General features: G+C 40.6%; 2 protein-coding genes across 5 annotated transcripts in view; both read left to right on the forward strand.

Annotated features, from left to right (window-relative positions):
• LOC120396698 (ubiquitin-conjugating enzyme E2 E2) overlaps positions 1–24044 on the forward strand; it is a 310840-nt gene that overhangs the window by 98166 nt on the left and 188630 nt on the right. The window lies entirely within an intron of this gene.
• On the forward strand, positions 23377–23789 carry LOC120396704 (protein CutA homolog). Its single transcript, XM_039521750.1, has one exon. The coding sequence runs from the start codon at positions 23406–23408 to the stop codon at positions 23787–23789; it is 384 nt and encodes a 127-aa protein (XP_039377684.1). The 5' UTR covers positions 23377–23405.

Genomic DNA, 24044 nt, shown 5'->3' on the forward strand with positions numbered 1-24044 from the left:
GCCCCTGGACCGCTGCTTGGGTGCTTCCCCCGGATCAGCCACCCAAGCAGCTGGCCTCGGTGCTGCCCCTGCGACTGCTGCTTGGGTGCTCCCTGGGACTGCCCTTGGGACAGCTGCTCTGGTGCTCCTCAGGGCCAGCCAGGGCTAGCCTCAGGGCCTCTCCAGCAGCGGCTGGTGCGGCAGGCTGCGGGGCACCCAAGCAGCTTGGGCGGCTCTGGGATCAGCTGCACCGGCCATTGCAGCTGCAAAAGTCATGGAGGTTGTGGAAAGTCACAGAATCCATGATTTCCACGACCTCCCTGACAGAATCGCAGCCTTATTCATGGCATATGGCTGCTTTTTCCTCTGTTCGAGCTGCACAACAAGAGCTACGTCAATTCTAGAATTGTGCTAGGGTTGGAGTAGCTCCTTTAAGTTGCATTTTGGAGGGGTAGGATGAACAAGTTCTGTGTAGGGAGCCATTTTAGATGGAAAATAACTCATCTGCATGAGTTACACTCAGCCTAAGTATTTCTGCAATTCTGGGATGTGTGAGGGCCCTGTGAGCAGGTCAAGCTGTCACTAGCGGCTACAATCCCCATCCCTAGTCTTTGAGGGCTTATATGGCCCAGAAGACCATAAATACTTTAGTTTGGTGATAGAGCCTCTAGAGTTGGACATTTATACTCACTGGTAAACTACTAAAGGAATAGTAATTTTTAATATAAAGTTAGTTATGTGTTTAGGATTTGGTGTTAGGTATAAGATAGCATTCTGTAAATGACTGGGTCATAATAAGGAAATATGTCAGTGAGGGAAGTATGAAGGTCAATTCCTTCACCACCTGCAAAATCAACAGGTTTGTATTATTTTGCTCAAAGTTACACAGTTGTTTTGTAGCACAAAGTTTAGGCTGTGCAACTTTTCTTAAGTGTGGAAAAATGATTTGATATGGTCTAATGGCTGTAAACTACATGTCTGAAGTTTTATAGACATTACACTTCAATTAATTAAAAAAAAATCATGTATGAAGCTCTGAATTCAAGGTACAAATGAGTCAATCCTAGCTTTCCATATTCCTCCTTTCCCTTATAACCAAATGGGAATAACTTGAAAAATTCACAGAGATGGGAGAAGAAAGAGCGATGAAATCTAGTGAGAATGAATCAATGCTTAAAGTGTGCATAGAATCACAGGACTGGAAGGGACCTCGAGAGGTCATCTAGTCCAGTCCCCTGTACTCATGGCAGGACTAAGTATTATCATTCTAGACCATTCCTGACAGGTGTTTGTCCAACCTGCTCTTAAAAATCCCCAATGATGGCGATTCCACAACCTCTCTAGGTAATTTTATTCCAGTGTTTAGGAAAAACTTCTTAACTGCCAGGGTGATTAATGTCCAACCTGGCGAGTGGTCCACAAGAAGTTACAGACCAAGCCAAAAAAAAAAAAGTTCAGATTAAATTGAGTCAGGTCGCTAAGTGGTTTACTTTAATCACTGTTTTACCAAAGCTGCTGTTTCTAGATTGATACATCTTCCCCCTGCCCCACCCCCACCCCCACTTCCCCGGCCTCTTTCTTTAACCACTAGAGAGAATAATATACAGGATACTGAATGACAAAAGATAAGAGACTGCTTCTGACAAATAGGGAGGAACTGGTTGAAAATTTCCCCCCAAAGTGGAAATGAGATCACTTTATGAAGGGTAAATATATATGAAAATATAAAATATTAAAAAACCCACAATCATGTAGGATAACATTGAAAAGACCTAAGGTACAAATTAGATTAAACTAGCTAGGGACATACAAGGTAACAAGAAAATATTTTACAAATACATGAGGAGCAAGAAACAAGGATGGGGTCGGCCCATTATTTAATGAGGTGGGAAAGACAATAACCAAAACTATGGTAATGATTGAAGTGTTAAGTGCCTTTTTTGTTTTATTTTTTACCAAAAAAAGTTGGCAGTGATCGGATGGCTAACATAGTGAACATATGAATAAATGGAGTAGGATCTGAGGCTAAAATATTTATATAACAAGTTAAAAATTACTTAGACAAGTTAGATGTCTTCACGTCAGCAGGCCCTGAATAAATATATCCTAGAATATATAAGTAGTTGGCCGAAGAGATCTTGAAGCCATTAGTGATTATTTTTGAGAACACATGGAGGACAGGAAACAACCCAGAGGACTGGAAAAGGACAAATATAGTACCTATCTATAAAGAGGGGAATAAGGACAGCCCAGGGAAGTATAGACCAGTCAGCTTAATTTTAGAACCCAGAAAGATAATGGAGCAAATAAACAATCAATTTGTAATCACCTACAAGATAAGGTGATAAGTAACAATCCCATGCATTTGCCAAGAACAAATCACATCAAATGAACCCAATATCCTTCTTTGACAGGGTAACAAGCCTTGTGGATAGAGGGGAAGCAGCAGATGTGATATGACTTTAGTAAGACTTTTGATACTGTATTACATGAACGTCTCATAAACTGGGGAAATATAGCCTGGACGAACCTACTATAAGGTGGATGCACAAGTGTTTGGAAAACTGTGCTTAAAGTAACCATCCGATCACTGGTTCACTGTCAACCTGGACAGGTGTATTGAGTGGAGTCCCGCATGGATCTGTCTTAGGTCTAGTTCTGTTCAATATCTTCCAAAATGATTTGGATAATGACATAAAGAGTATACTCATAGTTTGCAGATGGGAGGGGTTGCGAGCACTCTAGAGGACAGAGTTAGAATTCAAAATGATCTTAAAAAAATGGAGAAATAGTCTGAAATAAATAGGGTGGAATTCAGTAAGGACAAATGCCAAAGTACTATACTAAGGAACGAATAATCAGTTGCACAAATACAAAACAGGAAATGACTGCCTAAGAAGGAGTACTGCAGAAAAGGATCAGGGTTGATGGTGGATCAGAAATTAAGAGTGCAGCTCTGGCAAAAAGGTGAACATCACTCTGGGATGTACTGGTAGGAGTGTTATAAGCAGTTATTCTTCCTTCTACTCAACACTAAAAAGATCTCAACTGGAGAACTTGTGTCCAGTTCTGGGCACCACACTTCGGGGAAAGATGTGGCTAAATAGGAGAAAGTCCAGAGGAGAGCAACAAACATGATTAAAGGTAGGTCATGTTTTCTACACAAGGAAAGAGCGGAAAAAAATGGTTTGTTTCTTCTGGAGAAGAGAACACTGAGTGGCGACATAAGTCTTCTTGTACTTAAAAGTTGTTATAAATGGAGGATGAGGGCAGGGCAAGAAGTAATGGGTTTAAATTGTAGTAAGGGAGATTTAGGTTAGACACCAAGAAAAATTTCCTAACTGTAAGACTAGTTAAGTGTTGGCACAAATTACCCAGGGAGATTGTGGAATCTTTGTCATTGGATTTTTTTTATGAACAGTTTAGACAAACACCTGTCAGGGATTGTTTAGGTAATGCTTAGCCCTGCCTCAGTGCAGGGGACTGAACTAGATAACCTATCGAGGTCCCTTCCAGTCCTACATTTCGATAATTTGAAAATTTTCCCCTAGTTTTAATGCCATTAATTGGACAAAAGAATTATGCTAGGGACATTTTAAAGAAAATGTATTGAGGCTAATAAAATGTGAAATTATTTTTTCATGGTGATAAATAAAAACTGTTCAGTGCTAACTCTAATTTCCTGTTTCTAAAACTGATCTAAGTTTGAATGTTTTTTTCTAGATACAAGGTCTACTTTTTTCAAAATCAATTATTATTTTTTTATATGAGGACCTAAATAACAAGATACTTTAACTACTGTTCTAATTAGGTCGTTCAGATTTTTATTAATTTCATTGTCCAATTTAAATTTAACCTGATACCTATTGTACATGTGCATGATCTCACCAGATAAAATAGCCTCACATTCTATTTGAAATAGACAACAGAATAATAATTTTTACTATGAATACCTCACCTGGGTCTCACTGGATTCCTGCCAAAACCCCAAGACCGTTATCAAGCGCTTTCTTCCAATTATTTGGAATAAAAGTAAATCTAGAATTAAACTGTCTGTTTAGCAGCACGTAACAGTGACATCAAGGGGATTCGGTTGGCCATTTATTATAATAGATTCTATAATATTGCCTCTTTCACAGTAAGCTTCGTTTTATTTTTCTTCCTCTTTAGCAGCTGTTAAATTCAATTTATTCTATTTCGAAGGTCATAGTTTTAGTGTTTTTGCTTGTTAGCTGTGTGACTGAAATATTATTTGTGAAGTGTGAGCAAATACATCTTCCTTGCTGAAGGGATGTGTGTGTTGAATTCCCTCTCACCAAGAGGAAATGTCAAGACTACTCTTCACTATTTCGGACCATGAATCTGGATACTTCATTGGGTTGGTATGAGTGGAGGATTCGCTATTTCCTGTTGTTCCATACTGTGTCACAAAAATATTTTTCCTCCTTTTTTACATGAGCAGCCATATACCCATGATCACGTTGAGTCACTTATGATGATAGTTCCACAGCTCTGTTCATGAAAACAGGCTGTTAAGAAAAGCAGTAGAGTTGCTTGGGAAAGAGTACTGTGTCCCAATTATAAGCTGGTTGTGCATTAATATACAGTGTTCTCTGCTTCTAATAGAGCATTCCATCTCAGGCGCTGAAAGTGCTTTGCAAATATTGATAAATTAATTGTGACAACACCTGGTGAGGTAGACAGGTTTAATTCTTTTTTTAAACGCATGTCCAAGGTCAAATAAAGAAGTGAATCAGAGCTAGGGATTCATAGATTCTGAGGCCAGAATGGACCACTGTGATCATCTGTCTGACCTTCTATATAGCACAGAGTGTAGAACTTCCCCCAAAATAATTCCTAGGGCATCTCTTTTAGAAAAAAATCCACTCTTGAACCTAGATCACCCGGGGTCATGTCCTGTGCCTTAACTACACCTCTACCTTGATATAATGCTGTCTTTGGGAGCCAAAAAATCTTACCGCGTTATAGTTGAAATTGCGTTATATCAAACTTGCTTTGATCCACCGGAGTGCGCAGCCCTGCCCGGAACTCTGCTTTACTGCATTATATCCAAATTCGTGTTATATCGGGTCACGTTTTATCGAGGTAGAGGTGTACAAGATTAAATTGTCCTTCCTTAACACGTGACATGGTGTGCCATTAGCAGTCAGTGTTTTCCCAGTCTAGATGATTTGAATAATTTTTTTTTAAATTAGTAGTATCCTATATGGGTTGCTGATGCAGCTTGAACCCAGAACCTTGAGATCTATAGCACAGATCACTAGCACTTGAGCTAAAGGATTAAGTCCACTAGATGGTGGTAATAGTGCTGTTGCCTATTGGGCTACTCTCTAGAGGTGGACATAACACACACTTTGTCAAATTTTTACTTAGAATTTTAGAGAGGGAACTTTTTATAAGCAATTTTTAAGAAGCATATTAAAATTATTTATTATTCGTATTACTTTTGCACCTCAGAGCCCTTGTCATGGTCCAGAGCCCTATTGTGCTAGTCATTATATAAACACAGAACAAAAATGGTACATGTGTTCAAAAATCTATTTATTCAGAGTTCATATTGACATTATTTTAAATACATTTATGTAGCTGGGAAGGAACCCTCCACGCCTTTTTATTTTTTAGGTTTTGATCTCAGTTACTAGTGAGCACTCATACTCCAGTTGCTCCTGTGTTGTCTAGTGAGGGAGAAAAAGCTCCCTCCCTTTCCTTACTGTGACAGAGAGAATATATTATTTCCCTTATATAACTCCATGGTACGCCCACATCTCGAATACTGTGTACAGATGTGGTCTCCTCACCTCAAAAAAGATATACTGGCACTAGAAAAGGTTCAGAAAAGGGCAACTAAAATGATTAGGGGTTTGGAGAGGGTCCCATATTAGGAAAGATTAAAGAGGCTAGGACTCTTCAGCTTGGAAAAGAGGAGACTAAGGAGGGACATGATAGAGGTATATAAAATCATGAGTGATGTGGAGAAAGTGGATAAGGGAAAGTTATTTACTTATTCCCATAATACAAGAACTAGGGGTCACCAAATGAAATTAATAGGCAGCAGGTTTAAAACAAATAAAAGGAAGTTCTTCTTCACGCAGCACACAGTCAACTTGTGGAACTCCTTACCTGAGGAGGTTGTGAAGGCTAGGACTATAACAGCGTTTAAAAGAGAACTGGATAAATTCATGGAGGTTAAGTACATAAATGGCTATTAGCCAGGATGGGTAAAGAATGGTGTCTCTAGCCTCTGTTTGTCAGAGGATGGAGATGGATGGCAGGAGAGAGATCACTTGATCTTTGCCTGTTAGGTTCACTCTCTCTGGGGCACCTGGCATTGGCCACTGTCGGTAGACAAATACTGGGCTAGATGGACCTTTGGTCTGACCCGGTACGGCCGTTCTTATGTTTTGTTGTCATACCTGCTCACTTATGATTTAGCAGATATTTTACAGTTTTACTATACCATCAAAATACCTTGGACCAGTGGGTTCTTATGATTGTGATCAAGGAGTATCCCATCCAGTTTCAGACTGTTCCACCTCTCTCCCCTCCCTTCTTCAGAGACTGTTCTCACAAGATATTTTTCAAACAAAAAGTCTACTTTTTACTGGTCCCAGTTTGTAGGTGTGTGTGTGTGTGGGGGGAGTGTATTCTACTCTCAGTATTGCTTAGCCACAAAGAAGAAAGAGGAATGCAGATCCATCCTGGATCTTCAGCATCACAGTGCCTTCATCCGTCATTTCAAATTCAGAATAGTCATCCTACCGTCTGTCATCCCCTGTTTGAATCCTGTGGACTGGTCTACAACTCTCAACCTGTAGGACCTCTATTTCCACATTTCAATGCGTCCAGCACACACAAGATACATTCAGTTTTTGGTAAGAACATTCACTACCACTAAAGGGTCCTCCCCTTTGGCATATCCATGGTTCCAACAGTGTTTTCCAAGGTTTTCCTTGTAACAGCTACCTACTTAAGAAGTCCAGGTATACTGTTATCTGCACAGCTCGCTGATCTGGGACTGTGCCCTGCAACAGGTCATGGACTTGATTCATAAGACCCTGGACCTCTTTGGGCCTCTGGGTCAACAATGATAAATCCATACAGACTCCAACACAAAACATCAAATTCATAGGGGCAGTGTTAGATTCCAAACTGGGAAGACCATACTTCCTCCAAAAAGGTTTCATGCTGTGATGGACATCATGCGAGTACATTAAGATCAGTGTACCACTGGGTAAGAACCTTCTGAAGTTTTCAGGTTATTTGTCGGCATTGAGATTATAGGGGGTGAGATCAGTTTACTGCCCAACAGTGACAGGATGAACAAGATAGTCTCCCTTCCCGGAGAAATTTTGTCATCATTAAACTAGTGGATACAGCCCTGCATGGATAAAAAAAAATTAGGGAAGTTAAGTGATTAAAAAAATTAATCGCAATTAATCGCGCAATTAAAAAGATTAATCGTACTGTTAAACAATAATAGAATACCATTTATTTAAATATTTTTGGATATTTTCTACGTTTTCAAATATATTTATTTTCTTTTACATTACAGAATACAACATGTACAGTGCTAACTTTATATTTTTGATTACAAATATTTGAACTGTAAAAAAAAGAAATAGTATTTTTCAATTCACCTAATACAAGTACTTTAGTGCAATATCTTTATCATGAAAGTTGAACTTACAAATGTAGAATTATCTACAAAAAATAACTGCACTCAAAAATAAAACGATGTAAAACTTCAGAGTCTACAATTCCACTCAGTCCTACTTATTATTTGTAGTGTCACCTGAAAGTGAGAATAGACATTTGCATGGCACTTTTGTAGCTGGCATTGCAAGGTATTTACATGCCAGATATGCTAAACATTCATATGCCCCTTTCATGCTTCGGCCACCATTCCACAGGACGTGCTTCCGTGCTGAAGATGCTCGTTTAAAAAAAAGTGTTAATTAAATTTGTAATTGAACTCCTTGTGGGAGAATTGCATGTCTCCTGCTGTTTTACCCACAGTCTGCCATATATTTTGTGTTATTGCAGTCTCGGATAATGATCCAGCATGTGGTGTTCATTTTAAGAACACTTTCACTGCAGATTTGACAAAACACAAAGAAGGTACCAATGTGAGATTTCTAAAGATAGCTATAGCACTCGACCCAAGGTTTAAGAATCTGAAGTGCCTTCCAAAATTGGAGAGGGAGGAGGCATGGAACATGCTATCAGAAGTCTTAAAAGAGCAACACTCTGATGTGGAAACTGCAGAACCCGAACCACCATAAAAGAAAATCAATCTTCTGCTGGTGACATCTGACTCGGATAATGAAAACGAACGTGCATCGGTCCACACCGTTTTTAAAAGTTATCAAGCAGAACTTGTCATCGGCATGGAATCATTTAAGAATGCCTTATGCGATGCCCAAGATGCCACAATCCCACAATTGAGGAAGAAGGCTCTGTTGGCTAAAAAAAACCCAACCTGGTTTAGAGAGGAAGTGAAGGCCGCTTGAAAAAATAAAATATATAACAAATGGAAGAATGGAGAAGTTGATAAGTTAGGAATTGTAGGGAAGCCAAGGGACAAAAGAAGAATTTTTTGGTCAGAGGTAAGGACAATAAGGGATTTTTAAAAATATATTGGAAACCAAAAGAATCCTGACAATGGTATTTGTCCATTGCTAGATGGAAATAATAGAATTATCAATAATAATGCTTAAGAGGCAGAAGTTGTCAATAAATATTTCTGTTCTGTATTTGAGGGGAAAACAGCTGTGATAGTTGCATTATGTTAACACTCTTTCCATTCCATTAGTATCTCTGGAGGATGTTAAATAGAGAAGCTAATGAAGTCAGACATTTTTAAATCAGCAGGTGCAGTTAACTTGCATCCATGAGTTTTAAAAGAGCTGTCTGAAGACCTTGCTGGACTCTTAATGTCAATTTTCAATAAGTCTGAGCACTGGGGAAATTCCAGAAGACTGAAAGAAAGCTGTCTCTCCTTACTAACTGCCCTTTAACTTTGTTTTATCAAGTGTACAAAGTAAAAAATGAATTGGCAGTAGGAATTTTTTTGACAAGACCCATTTGATCAGGTGTAGCCATTACTGAATATTTGGCACTTCTAAACTTTAAATGTATTCAGCTTTCTTACAAAAGTGTCTCAGATTACAGAAATTAAGCCTCATAATATCATTGTTACTGTACATTTCAAATGTTTACAGAAATATTTTAGCATATTATAGAATAGATTCACCTTTAATGTAATTAATATATCCATGAAGGATTATTTCACCTTTGCAACAATCAGTAAAGTTCATATATCAGTAGATTTCATATATTATATATACATGAGTTTGGCCCAGTAATTAAAATAAATGATGTACTGAACTCCATGGACTCTGATTGTATATAATTTCAGAAAGCGTCTCATATCGTAACACCGCTAAGAAATTGTTCTGTGTTACCAAAAATAGTCTCTCTCTCATTTACATGAATGAAAAATCCTATTAGAAGACTAAAAATCAGTTATGATGTAACACATATATATACTTTTGGAGCACTTGTGTTAAGTGGAACTGATAAAGTAAAATGTATCAAATATACAAGCCGTGCTACTTCACTTAAATGTTAATGCTGACATTTTAATTTGTATGGTTCTGAGTTGCATCTACAGCCTTGATATATTCATGTCACAGCTAAGTTGGTAGTTATGCCCACTACTTGTCCAATTGATTAGCATTAATGTTGCAGTTAAAATGTGGGAGCATTTAGGTTTTCTGACCAGATTATTTATACCTCAGGTATTATTCAAGATCAATTCTTGAGATATAATTGTTGTACTGGTAACATAAACCACTGCTTAAATATACATTATCAATTGTAATACACTCCAGTCATCTTAAGGGCATAGTACTTGAGGGTTAATGTAAAATGATTTGAAGAATGCTATGAATGGAGGAAGATTGGCCCATCCTCCATGAGTTACAGTAAATACATTATTTGTTATCCAGTCAGATCTTTTTTAAAAGGTTTGAATACTACTCTGATCTAAGAGCTTAAGATTTTTATTTTTTGCGGGGTAAAGTCTTTATAAAAGAGGTTATAGGCACTTTGGTCTTACACTCCTGCTCATGACAGTGAATGTGTAGAAAAGTCCCATTTATAACATATTAACTTATCCTAGTGCATAATGCAATACCACTGTTCAAAAGGCTTTTATAGGAGGAAAGATAGCCATGGCTCCATTTATTGCATTGCCTGTCAGCATTTTATTCGTCTACAGAAGCATATGACACAGCATTTCAGCTTACTGAAAAAAGCATTGCGTGTTCTACAGCTATGGAGAACACTATATTAGGAAGTAGGTCAGTGTTTGAATGTAAAAGTCTCTTGTCAGTTCCTGGATCTTTGCAGATATTTTGAGTCTTTGAACTTTTCCCCTTCCTAAGAAGTTGGCTGCTATTTAAAAGAAAAGGAAAAATAAAAACTTGTGTTTTGCTGATTGTCTAATCTGTTGTGTGAATGTAATTTTATTCCCAACTTTTTAAGCTTGCGTTTAATAATGCTATCTTTATGTACCTTTTGCATTTTAGTGCTATGAGTGTGCTGACCAGCTGACTAATATAAATTTAATCTTATTGGACAAAGCCAGCATTATAGAAACTACAACCCATTTGTTCCAGAAATGCTGAAAATTTACATAGTAAAAATGCCATTGTGAGGTTTTGTATTTGTCTCAATCACTCTGTATCAGATTTATTATCTTCATAAGGAGGTAGATTTTTTTTTTGTTTTTTTTTTAAATTGGCAATCCTGCTAACTCACTCTGAGATCCAAGGTCCTGTCCTCCACTACAGTTTTGTCGACAAAAATCAGCTTTCGTCTACAAAACAGTGCAGGTGTACACACTGAAATGCTCTTTCCACCGATGTAACTCCCCTGCTACACCAACAAAATAAAGCCACCATGATCAGAGGCGCAGGGCTTTTTGTGACACAGTTAGTGACACAGCATCAGTGTAGACGCTGCACTTGTTTATGTCACCCTAATTGGCCTCCAGGAAGTGTCCCAAAATGCCCATCATGTCCGCTTTGGTCAGCAGTTTGAACTCCACGGTTCTGCAGGTACATATGCATGCGCCTCTACTCAGTTTAAAGGCTCTGGAATTAATGAAAAGTGCTATGAGATTAGTTAACTATCAAAAGTGGTAAATACCTAGTATAGTATGGTAGCATCAGAAAGTTGATATTTCCAACAGTATACTTCCACCAAGCATAAAATCTTGAGTTTTAGGCTCATTGCTGACCCAATTCAAGAGTCATTAGTACATCTTCCTGCAACAATTGAGTTTTCCTTATCCAAATGCTGCTCAGATCTTGCCCATTTTAATTTGTGAGAACTGACAAGATCAGAGCCTGAAGTAGCATGGTTGCAAACTTGCTAATTTTCTTGTCTACAGTACCCCATTTGGATGCTTCATTGATCCATTATATGACATGGGCACCAGGCAAAAGACCTAATCAAATTTCACCAAAGATTTGGTCTCTGAGGTAGCTGCCTACCTTTAACTCTTCTTTTTCCTTAGTTCTAGAGCAGATTGCAGAAGCAGGTTCCTGCTCCATAATGTTGCCTTAAGTTCTCTCAGAATGAGTCAGAAATCAAATACCCAAGAAGAGGGGATAAAAATTCTCAGCTGTAGAGAATCATTTCAACATACAGCTGTTAATTCTGTTTATTTCATGGCTCCAAACACTCATGTGAATGTATCACTCAAGCACTGTTAACTTGGTACCTACAGCCTCAAAGGGTAGCTCTGAAAAGCATACAGAAACCTTCAGATATAACACAATTGATTGTTTTGCACCTAACTTGTTGCATTCACTCTTGCCAAATGTGGCTTTACAAATTGCAAAACCTTGTGGAAGCTAAGTTCAGACAGGGCCTATTGCTTAACCTTTCTTGCTAAGGGAAAGAGGCATGCTAGTTTCCGAGGCTTCAGTCGCTGCTGTTTATCCTCTCAAGGCCGTTTTGTTCACTCGTTAGCAGAAACTTTGAAATGAAAATGACTGAAAGATTGACCAAGGAATCACTTTTTTTTATTGAGAGAAGGGCTATATTGCTGATTTCCTATTCCTCTCACTTCTGCTATAGTGGCTGGAGTTTCCTCAGACTGTCGAGGATGAAGAGAGTATTCTAACAAGTCTGCAAAGGGCCAGAAGAGCCATGTTTTTCTGGTTGGAATTTAATAGCGGACTTTTCTTTCTTATTCGAAGCTCTGAGTTTCTCAGAACAAAGTTGGGTACTTCAGCTTTCACATCTGGAGAGGCTGTGAAATTGGGTATACAGTTATGCCTAATCTCTCAGTAAATGTTGTCATATTAAGGATAGCTGTCCAATCAAATCGTTAAGGTCTATATGCTGACTGTTGCTAAGGCAATGGTCATAGCCTCAGTTCCTAAAGCTGTGACCTCCTGCTGTGGCTAATCTTTCCCACTCTGTGAAGACAGCTCCATTCCCGGAGACTTTCTTGGAAGGATGGAAGGAAAGAAAATGAGCCAGGTCTTGTGTGTCTGATATTTTTGCTTGCGTAGCAATTCCAATTCATTACAAATATGCAGTACAGTCCCCAGTTGAACGATTTTGTGAGTTTAGATACATATGAAGAAGGTAGGCCCAGATCCTCAAATATCCATTTACATATCATTGAGAATCTGGGCCATAGTGTCTAGTTATTGAAGTGAATCCATCTCTTGCAACTTAGACTCTGACTTGGTTTGTGTCTCAGTCCGTTACAGAGCTATCCTTACTGATGCTGAGTACAGATCTGAAAACCAGGAACTTACGTAACTTTCTCTGCAATCCAGGCAAACTACTTGGCTTCTGCCCTCAGTTCCCACTTGTAAAATGTAGGTAATTATCTATCTCCCAGTATTGTTAAGATAATTTATTATTTTTGTAAAGCACGTTGAATCTCAAAAGCACTATATGAAGGCTAATTATTAATATTACATCATGCTGACCAGTCAGGAGAAGTCCAGTTCTTTCAACATTTCACTCCCTTGCTGTCTGTCCTGTAAGAACTTGAGATACGCTTTCAAAGACTATTAATTTTTAATGATGCATCTTAATTTCTAACTTTCTAGTAAGTTGCATGTAACAGGGCACACCCTCCTTGATGTCACACTCTTGAACCAGAGGCCCATGGCCCCAATAGTTCCTTTTGTCTATTGTAAGAGCACCGAGCTTCAGTAATCAGTAAACCTGACACATTTGAGATTTATTACATGTGCAGGTAGATTGTAATGATGTGTGCACATTAGCTGAGTTGGGGTATGAGATGATGCATGAGCTAGAAAGAACCCAGCTTGACTTTGCAGAGCTGACAGTTGGAGGAATAACATCTTTGTACTTGTAAAGTGAGCAAATTTGATGCAAAATTGACAAAAACACTGGACTCCATTAAACCATTTTAAATCACATCGTAGTGCTTGATATTTTGTAGTAGGTAACAAGTAAAAACAATACCATGGAGTATATTAAATGACTAAAGCTGAGTAATATGTATTTGTTGTTTTCTCACTAGTAATTTTCAGAGTTAGTTTACATATAATTTTACTATTTAAATATAATTGCAATGTGGAAAAATGTGTTTTGCTGAAAACTAGCTCTATGATTTCCATTAAGTATTAGACTTTGCCTTGTTAATGACAAAATTGCTTTAGTGGCACATAAATTATGTAAATGTGAGCTGTTCCCTATGAGGAAAAATGTTCAGTGGTTCATAAGGGCAAAGAAAACTTGCTTTGCCTAAAAGAACCTGAATTAGATTGGAATATTACTTTAATGCAATTGTCTATTATTTATGCCACGGGAAATTGATTCTTTTAAGTATTTTATTGTACTGTTTCCTTCTAAATGTTTCATCAAGTGTCTTCTCCCTCAGCTCTGTTAACTGCTGCCTCCCAGCACTATCCAAAGAGCTGTAAGATATAGGGAACAGCTGCTTTCACCAGTGCCAAGTGCCACTGCTTGGATAGTTAGAAAAAGATGCTGATTTATGGAGTGATTAGTTTCCTCTGTCCCAAAGGCTGGATGAGTCATTTCTGCTATGTGGCTTGTGCTCATTGTCTCAAGGTCTGATTTCATACTTCCCCGAGTTCATGTTTCCTGTTGCTATTACAAGGAACAGTTACCCAGGGGCATCCTTTGCAGGGGGCAATTTGTACCCTCCCAGGTACAGCTTAAAAGAACAAAAGTAAGTATTTTTTTTCTAGCATTCAGCTAAATTTATTTTCAGTTGCCTCCCTGCTTTTCAGCACCACTAACATTTTTGACGTTTCTGAACTCTTCATTTTCCATCAGTTGCCAGCCTTTTGAAGGCTTTTCTCCTTTTTATCAGTTACAGTGAGAGATGCACACAAAGTCCTCTGAGGTGTATCAGGGCCATTGCGGGAAGGCCAGGAAAATATATTTGTTTGGGAGCTTTGGAGATATCTGGGTTCGGGAGCGACTGGAACTAGAAGACATATTAAGAGAGAGTAATGGGGTTTGTAGGTGGGAGGACAAGAATAAATAAAGAGGCAGGGGTGAGTATCAGCATTCCAGGGATAGGGCTAATTAATTCCAGGCTCTGGCTTTCTGTCATGATCTGATAACTGGTAATTTCTCCACTTGTTTCTGACTTGTTTAATGGTGTTACACTCAGAATCCTTCCCAGTATCGGAAAGGGTTTTTTGGGTACTGTGACTCAGCCTCAATAACGGTTTCCATTCACTTGATTTGAAAAAAACTCCCCCACCCCACCCATCACAAAAAAACCCTTCATTGTTCTTCCTCTGTCTGTCCTCAGGCTGAGTTTCTCAGGGCAGGTGCTTTCTCTTCTTGAGTGTCTGGAAAGCGCCTAGCACCTTGTGGGCACTACCAGAAAAGAGGACATAAACTGAACAGTTTAGAAACTGATATACATTTGATAAAAATTAAAAACATTTTTCTCTTATCCTTTCTGTACCACACCCATGTCCACTATCATTTTTAAACAGTGTCCCTGCTCTTAATACTCTAGTGCACAATTAAAAAATATTTGTGTCTATGTAATAAACAGATAAAATGTCTGACCTATACAGAGAGAAAAAAATATGAATAAACAAAAACAAGTGGACACATCAGAATGATAGTGACATCTCCCCCACCCCACACCTCAGGATCATACAGAATCAACTTTTACTCATTTGCACCCATCTTCCTCAGTAACAGATGGTAGTCAGTAATTCCACACAAACACATGCAATGCTGTTTCCAGTATATGCTTCAGACAGAGGAAGCTAGATTTCCCATACTTAAATCTTTTAAGGGCAAACAACCTCATTATCTCAGTACCAATTATTTTGAAAAACTGTAAATGAATATGCAAGTCATAAAATGAATTTTGTGTAATAGTAGGCATGAAATCAGATCTCCTAATATTACATTACACACTTGTAGACTTAGGTGATGATTTAGAGAATGATGGCAACAAGAAAATCACTTGCCAATAAGAGGAAATAAACTACAGTCCCTGTACACACTCTGACCTACTCGAGGAAATCTGGGATGATATAGCAAAATGTAAGTTATACTACCTCTTTGAGGTGACCTCTGCACATCCTCAGTTGGGAGAGGTGCACATGCACACACCCTGCAGCACTGCTGTGGTTTGGGATCTGTCTAGAAAGTGCCTGTGGGGACTGCATGCACTAAACGTTCATAGGTGAAATTGTAAGAGGTCATGTAGTCCCAGTTACGTCCTTTGCCGTGTCTTGCTGTGAACTTAGGAACCTTTATTATGTGAGAGCATTGAAAACTTGTCTTGGTTTTCACCAAAAGCTCCTGTAAATTATTTGTTGTTGTAGTTTAGACATTTTAGATACATTTCTGTACTGTTGGGCAGTTCAGTTTTTCAGACCATCTCTGATCTGTGGGGTTGTACTAGATGCAAAAGAACTGGAGAAAGATTTTAGGCTGTGTTTTTTGTCCTGTGTTTTGTCCATCTTCCTGGACTCAGTGTACATTTATGTGCTGTCTGAAGTATCTCCGGGAGGGCCATTCCCAAGATGATTGTCCTATTTGCTGGGCCTTCACATATCATGCCCTAAAGGACACAGACAAGGCTCAAGGCCCTTCCTCACAACAGGCTCCCTATGAATCAGACCCATAGAGTTACACTGGCCTGAAGATAACTTTGGGCATCATTACACTGCAGCTGGGAGTGTGTCTCCCAGCCTGTTCAAGTGCACTAAAAATAAGTGTAGAATGTGGCATGGACTAGCCACCTGAGTATGGATCCATGGGGTCGGGCAGGCTTGCACATGGGAGGCCAGCCAGTGCAGCTGCTCATTCTGCAGTGTTCGTGCATGCAATTTTTAGCATGCTAGCTCAAGCAGAGCTAATGCATCTGTGTACCTGGGCTGGGGTATGCACACTCAGCTGCAGTGTAGACATACTTAGAGGGTCCACTTTCCCTTTATACTGGGTAGCTCTAGGAGGACTCCTAGTTTTCTGAGGCACAATACTTCCCCCTCGACTATGGACTGCCTAATCTAGTAGTTAGTTACCAGATGCCAGCACATATTTTGTTAGGTAAATTATGTAATTACCCGATATACTGTGAAGGTTTCAGAGCATTACAAAATAAGTCTTTTAAATAACTATTCTGTATTAATATTTTCCTTTACAATACAGCAAAAGTGTAAATACATTAAAACTAGAAACTTGATACTTGTACAAATCTTATATCTTTATCAATGATAAGGCGCAACATCCTAATTAAAAATACATTGCAAGCAGAATAAGTGAGCAACAATAAATCCAGGTAATTTATTACAATTTTTCTGGTACTAATTAGACAAGATACATTGTGATCTGATTCCTGATGACATTCTAATTTTCCAGTATTTTGACTCTGCCTTATTAGCTTAGTATTTTAGTAATAACTTGCTTCAGATAACACATTTAATGTTCCAGTACTGTGTATCATTTCAAATATCTGAAGGATCAGGTTTGTGCTTGAATGTTTGTTTGCTATTTGGTTTGTTTATATAGTGATTACTTGGGCAGCAAGCATTTAAATCCATTCAAAAAATGAATGTGGATGCAGCTCATAGCCAGTTACAATAATGTATTGATTTAAATTATGCAGACTTTGCTCCAACACTGTACAACAGATTACTTGACAATTTTGATATTTCAAAGAAAGAATTCAATTTTGTTACTTTAGTGAGGTTAGAGCTCAATCCTGTAAACTTTTGTTCCTTTTCAAGTGATTGCTCATATGGATTCCAATTAGGTGTCTGTGCACCGTGTGCACAGTAGTCAGAAAGTTGTTTTCCTTTAGTAGCACCCATTGGGTCAGCTGTGAAACCCCCTGGAGTGGCACCTCCATGGCACTCAATATATGACCCTCCCAACCAGGCGCCTCCTCAGTTCCTTCTTACCGCCAGTGACAGTCACTGGAACTGTCGCATCTTGTTTTGCAAGCTCTCCATGTTTCCCTAGCATTTTGACTGTTTGTACTTTGTAGTTCTTAGTTAGTTCTTAGTTATTATAGTTAGTAGTTAGCTAGCTGTTGGACTGGGGGGATTACCCTCCACCCAGACCGCGTTCTCCTTGGGGGACTTACATGCCTAAGTCCCAGGGGTTCAAGCCCTGCAAATCCTGCAGCAAGCCCATACCAACAGGTGACCCCCATGACGCTTGTTTAAAGTGTCTGGGGGAAGCACACCAAGCGGACAAGTGCAGGATTTGTAAGGGGTTTCCCCCCAGAACAAAAAAGGGAGCGAGACTTTCACCTCAAGCAGCTCCTTATAGAGGCAGCACTCAGACCGCAACTTACATTGACGCGGCAAGACCCGGCACCAAGCTCATTGGTGCACGGTGTCCCGGCAGCAGTGGTACAAACAGCACCATGGAAAGACTCTGGGAGAGACCCATGGCACTGCCGCTCCCCGGTGTCAAAACCGTCTGGATCGACCTGGCACTGGTCCCACTCCCTGGTGCAGAAGCAGCACCGGAAGCAGAGGAGGAGTGGCTCTCCAGCTCTGAGCTGACCAGTGGAGCGCGTCCCAGAGAGGAGCACCTAGTGCCAAAGTCTTTGGAGACAGCACTGTCGACTTTGGCCCCGCAAGGGGGACCATGGAGTCTGATGCTGTTGGACTCCCTGGGCTAGGTTATCGAGGAGGTGGAATTGCCAACCACCCAAGACACCTTTGAGGCTGCAAGGGACCTCATCGCCATGACAGTGCCGAGGTCCCCCACCCTTCACACCAAGCCTCCGGTACTGCAATGTGTGGCACTGTCTCAAGGCAAACTGGTGATGCTCCGTCCCTCGGCACCACTCAGACTCGCGGCATTGCTCCATTAATCCCACTCACGACACTGATCCTCATGTTGAACCCCATCGCACAGCAGGTCCTGCTCCTGGCACCAGTCATCCGAACACCACTGCTCACTTGTCCAGCTCTGCTTGGCACCGCCCTGGTCATCGCGGTCCCGATCCCCATCTTTGGAGTGAGGTGTAGATACTCGGAGTGGGGTTGGCACCAGTGGGGTCATTGAAGACCTGAGGTGGGGGCAGGGCCATGGCCTGCGCAGTGGCCATTTTGGACCCCGTGGGCATACCACCAGGCCCAGGGCACCCAATCTAAAGGTTCCTGGTCAGCGACCTCTGAACCGAGGGTGCCGGAGGCTTCTGCCAGTCTCCCCACCCCTAGGGATGCTGAAGAGGTACCATTTCCTTGCCCTCCCCTGGAACCAACTCCAGTTCCTGAGCCTGATCCAGGTGTGGCTGGCCCAGTCAGAGGCAGAACAGGAGGCCCCTGGAGTCCAAGAGGGTCAGGAGGACCCTGTTCCCCCTTTAGCCTCTTTGTCTCCCTCTCTGGACAAGGCAGTTGCAGGCACCTCTGTCTTGGGACTGCCCCTCATATACAGCCAGGCCCACCAGGGTGGCATGAAATATGGGCTTGCAAGCTGAGAAGGTGGTGGAGTCGGAGGACCCAGTGGTCAACATCCTGGCTCTGGAAGGTCCATCGAGGGTGGCTGTACCCCTCATCAAGACCATACAGGCCAATGCTAAGACCATTTGGCAGACCCTGGCCTTCATCCCTCCCACCGCGAAGGAAGTATTTTGTCCCATGTAAGGAGTACGAATACCTCTTCACACACCCACAGCCTTGCTAGTTGATGGTGGCTGCAGTAAACAAGAAGGAGAGCCCCAGTGCCTAAGTCCAATCACCTGGATTTATTTGGGTGCAAAGTATATTCTGCTGGGAGATTGCAACTCAGGATTGCCAACCAGCAGATAATTCGGAGTCAGTATAGCTTCAACTCCTGGAACTTGATGCTCAAGTTTAAGGAGCTGGTGCCAACTGAGTCCAGAGAGGAGTTTGGAGCTATAGCGAAAGAGAGCAAAGCGCTGGCCTTGTCCTCTGTTATCACCATGAGGTGTAGCTCATGGCTGCAGGCCTCGGGACTCCCGCCCGAGGTTCAACAGACCATGCAGAACCCGCCATTTGATGAGATCGGCCTGTTTGCAGAGCAGACTGACCCTCGGCTGCATAGCCTAAAGGACTCCAGGGCTACCATGAAATCCTTGGGTATGCACACCCCGGCAACGCAACGCAAACATTTCAAGCCTCAGCAGCAGCGCTCCTATCCTCCTCAGCCCAGGCAGAATGTTTATAGGAGATGGGGCAGGAATGGCAGATGAAAGCCTTCTAATCCCCTGTCTGGGCAGGGCCCAGGCCCAACTAAACCATCATCAGGTTCCAAGCAGGCCTTTTAAAGGGGCGCCTGAGGACAGCACACCTGCCTTACTTCTGGATCATTCTGTCTTTTTTGAATCATCTGTCCCACTTCTACCATGCTTCATCCTAAATAATTTCGGACTGCTGGGTCCTCCATATGGTAGAAGTGGTATATTCTCTCCAGTTCTGCTTGGACGTTTAAATACAAGAACTAACCTTGATAAAATATTAAAGCCCTGACTATGCAGAATTTGTGCACATGCTTAACTTTACACAATGCAAGTAGTCCCATATACTATTCATAAGCAGAAAGTTAACCATGTGCATAAATCTTTTCAGGATTGGCCTAAAGCAGGAAGATCATACTGACAAAATATAGGAAATTTCAAACAAGTACCTAATTCTGCACTGCCCTGAACCATTTTGTACTCATTTGCAGCAGAATAAATTGAGTCCTACTACTGATTTAGCACTAATAAATCAGAATGTTAGTTTTTACATACATTTTTGCACTGCTGTAAATGATTCCTCAAGGCCCAGGACAGCAGTGAATTGGAACGTAAGTTTGCTTTTGTAACATTAACTCTGCCACACTACACATGTGTAATATCTTTTTTTATTCCTCTTCCTGAATCTTTTACATTCTTTTGGCTAACAAATTTATAAGGGGTTTTGTTCGTCTGTTTTTTCCCTTTTGTTTTCAGAAGGGGACAAACTGATTGACTAAGAAAGCGAAATAGTGACGCTACACAAAATGCGGTCATGAGCAAAGTAAATAAACTAAAATAGGGAATTTCTTTCTTGCTAACATCTTTCATTCACAGTAATATTAGGTAGTATTTGCAAATATAGTTGGTAATTTTTTTCAGACAGTAATGTCTAAATTGTCCCTTTTAATATTGCATTAGTACTAATCCCTTTACATTTTTTAATTAATTTTTCCCCTATTTAGTCATGAGGATTTCTTTGACTGACAAGTTATGCAAATATGTAGTACCAGTTCTGGGATCTTGAAGGCATTTTGGGGCCTGATGATGATAAATAAAAGAAGACGTTCAGTGTTTTAAATCAAGCATTTGAAAAACTTCCTTCAGTCTGATTTCTAAATGAAATAAATCAAAAGATGGCTTACTGCAGCCCATCTGAATCTAATCAAAAAGCTTTTCAGCTAGCTTGTCCTCTTTCCTATTATAAGGGTCAGAATCCCAGGAGGCCAGCTACTCCCTTAAAAGGATGAGGTTCTAATGTTTACTTAATTCACTGTATACCAAAACTTCGTCCAACCATATTTCCCTTATGGAGAGGTTACTAAATAGTCCATTCATTGGACTGGAATTTTCCTTGACTCAGAGCAAGAGAGTTACGGTAAGTCTTTCATTGAATGAGATGTCTACATATGTCACTGGGATCTTTTTTAAAACTACATAGTGTTCCATTTCCTGTGGATAAGTAGTAGCAAGGCCATGCTTGAAGCCATAGAAAATGGGCATGAGTGTTGCCATAAGCCAGTACACTTACTTTGATGCTTTTGCCGCCTTTGAAAAAATATGTTGTATCTATGTCCTCTGCTCCATGTTCCAGTATAGAATCTTTAACTGTGAACCCAAGGCATAATTTGAAGTTCCACATGATACAATGATGATCAGTCCCTAAAGATAGAACCACTGTTGGAAAGGAGCTGTAATTGCTTTGAGTTGCTGTGTGGCACTGGAGTCTTGATATAGGGGACCCATTAAAAGAGGCAAAAATGTGTAAAAGGAATTGCATCTATCACTGCTTAGAACATAGAACTCAGACTTAATAGTGACTGGGATTTTTTTTCCATAATCACAATAAACACACAGTTTTCAGTAAAAACAAAAACTGCATATCTGAGGATTTAATAAGTCTTTTTGTAACTCTTATATTGGAGAAATTGTTCAACTCTAATAAATTTGTGTGAAAGTGAGACTTCTAATATTGTGAAAATACTCTATACTGACTTGCTTTGTTAATGCCAGTTGTGGAAATAAAAAACTTCCTAGTTCATTAATTTATATACACCTCTACCCCAATATAATGCAACCCGATATAACACAAATTCGGATATAATGCGGTAAAGCAGCGCTCCGGGGCTGCACGCTCCAGCGGATCAAAGTAAGTTCGATATAATGCGGTTTCACCTATAACGTGGTAAGATTTTTTTGGCTCCCGAGGACAACGTTATATCAGGGTAGAGGTGTACCAAGATTGTTCAAGGTTTCAGATATCAATTGGAAGTATTAGATGAGAGAGGATTGTTCATTTGGCATCTGATATTGTATCTCAATTGTATTGATGGAGAGGAGAAGTTGATGTAACTTGGGCAGGGGCATCACAGAATGGGGAAACAGCAGCTCCATGGAATGCTTGTTCTGTGCCCCTGTGGAAGCCCTTCTCTGAAAATTAGGGGATTAAGTTTCCGTGGGGTAGGAATGCGGGTATCAAAGGTGGGAAAAACTTGACTTGGGGAAAGAAGTCTCTCAACTGAAGCCTCAGCAGCACACATCCAAGTGGAAGCTAATCCTGGTCATGGCAGCATTTATTCTTGTTCTGCAGCTGCTTGGGGAGGCCTTTGCAAATGCCTGGGCAGAAAGACCAGTCAGCATTCCACTGAAACTCTTAGTCTGACCTCACAGGTTTTTTGTTAATACTTTTTGCTCCCAGGTGCCAGGGATGTGGGTCGGGGGGTTGACTCTAGAATCAGTTGCTGAATTTCCCCTCATAATCTTCTCTACACCATTTTGGCAAAGGTCCTTTTTAAAAAAGAGGAATGTTGGTGTTGTGGGGCCAGAAGAGGAGAGGATGAAAAATTGCTGCTATAAAAGCTTCTGTTGTCTGTATTAAATGCAACCTTTGAGAAACTAATGGAAAATAAAGTAATCAAATAAGAGTTTGGGTTGATTTTTTTTTAATTAATGGACTATATTGCTACTGCTGCAAGCATAGGATTCCATAGTGTTCAACTTCTTGTCATTGTCAATTAACTTGCTGCTCCTCCACATCTAACAGATGGCCAGTTTCTAAATTTTGCCCTGACTTTTTGGTGTCAGGCACATACAGTATTTTAAAATGCTGAACAAAATTTTACAGTTCACTTGCTGCTGCAGAGTTTGTGTGGGTGGAACAAAGCGAAAAACATGGAGAAAGGGTGTGGTAGTTTAAAGGTATGAAAGTGTGGGGGTGTGAGTAGCTGAATTCAGTAGCCTGAAGCTAAAATTTGTGGGAATCTTTTTTTTCTTTTTCTGCTTCTGGTGTGGATTTGTTCTATTGCGTTCTTAAGTAGAGTGTGAACTGAAAAGGAACATTTGTTGTTTTGTAATTGAATTAGAAAACTATGGATTTATTAAGTGCATACCCATCTCAACTGAAATTGTTTTCACTGTTTAAGCCTACAAAGGGTAATAACTATGTACAATAGTATTAAAACAGATGCTAAAGGCACAGTCCAACTGTAGTTAGAGCACTTTAGTGTGAAAAATACTAATTCACTGCTAGGCCAGCTTGCCACTTGGCTAACAAGGTCTGGTAGTGCCAAAGATACAACTACTTAACTGCCTTAGAGTGAGGAATTGCCAGAGCCGCAGGCAGGTGCTGTTGCTGTCCCTGTTGATGGTCTCACTGCTCCGAACTGTGTATCAGCGTTTCTTCTCCATGGCGGCTGAAGCCTATACCCCAGGGAGCCTGTCAGCTGCCTTTGTCACCTGCCCCAATGAGAAAGTGGGCAAGGAGATTGCAAGGGCGATGGTGGAGAAGTACCTGGCTGCCTGTGTCAACATCATGCCTCAGATCACATCCCTATACGAGTGGAAGGGGAAGATCGAAGAGGACAGGGAGGTGCTGCTGATGATCAAAACCCGGAGTTCCCAGATCCCAGCGCTGACCGACTTTGTCCGGTCGGTGCACCCATACGAAGTAGCAGAGGTGATTGCGCTGCCCATCCAGCAGGGAAATGCACCATATCTGCAGTGGGTTGGGGAGACTGTGCCAGAGTGAGACCCCCTACCCCACAGCAGGGGACAGTCTGACCCTACCCTGCCTCAATTCCCCCTGCCCTGAGACACCACAGGAACAGGACTTACCCCCATGGAATTTTTTTTGGTGGGATGCACCTGCAGCCAATAAACTGTCCCCAATGCACCAAAAAAAAATCACTTATGAGTAATTCCTCTAATCAAACCAGTATTGGAGTAAGATTTGAATGTCTGCCAAACTGAATAATACCTATCTCTTATAGAGTGCTTTTGCATA

The sequence above is a fragment of the Mauremys reevesii genome, linkage group 2 (genome assembly GCF_016161935.1).
Source record: "Mauremys reevesii isolate NIE-2019 linkage group 2, ASM1616193v1, whole genome shotgun sequence".
Taxonomy (NCBI): domain Eukaryota; kingdom Metazoa; phylum Chordata; order Testudines; family Geoemydidae; genus Mauremys; species Mauremys reevesii.

Bases quoted from the DNA above. Each gene is read 5' to 3' on its own strand.
- LOC120396704 (XM_039521750.1), top strand. From the start codon at position 23,406: ATGGTCTCACTGCTCCGAACTGTGTATCAGCGTTTCTTCTCCATGGCG.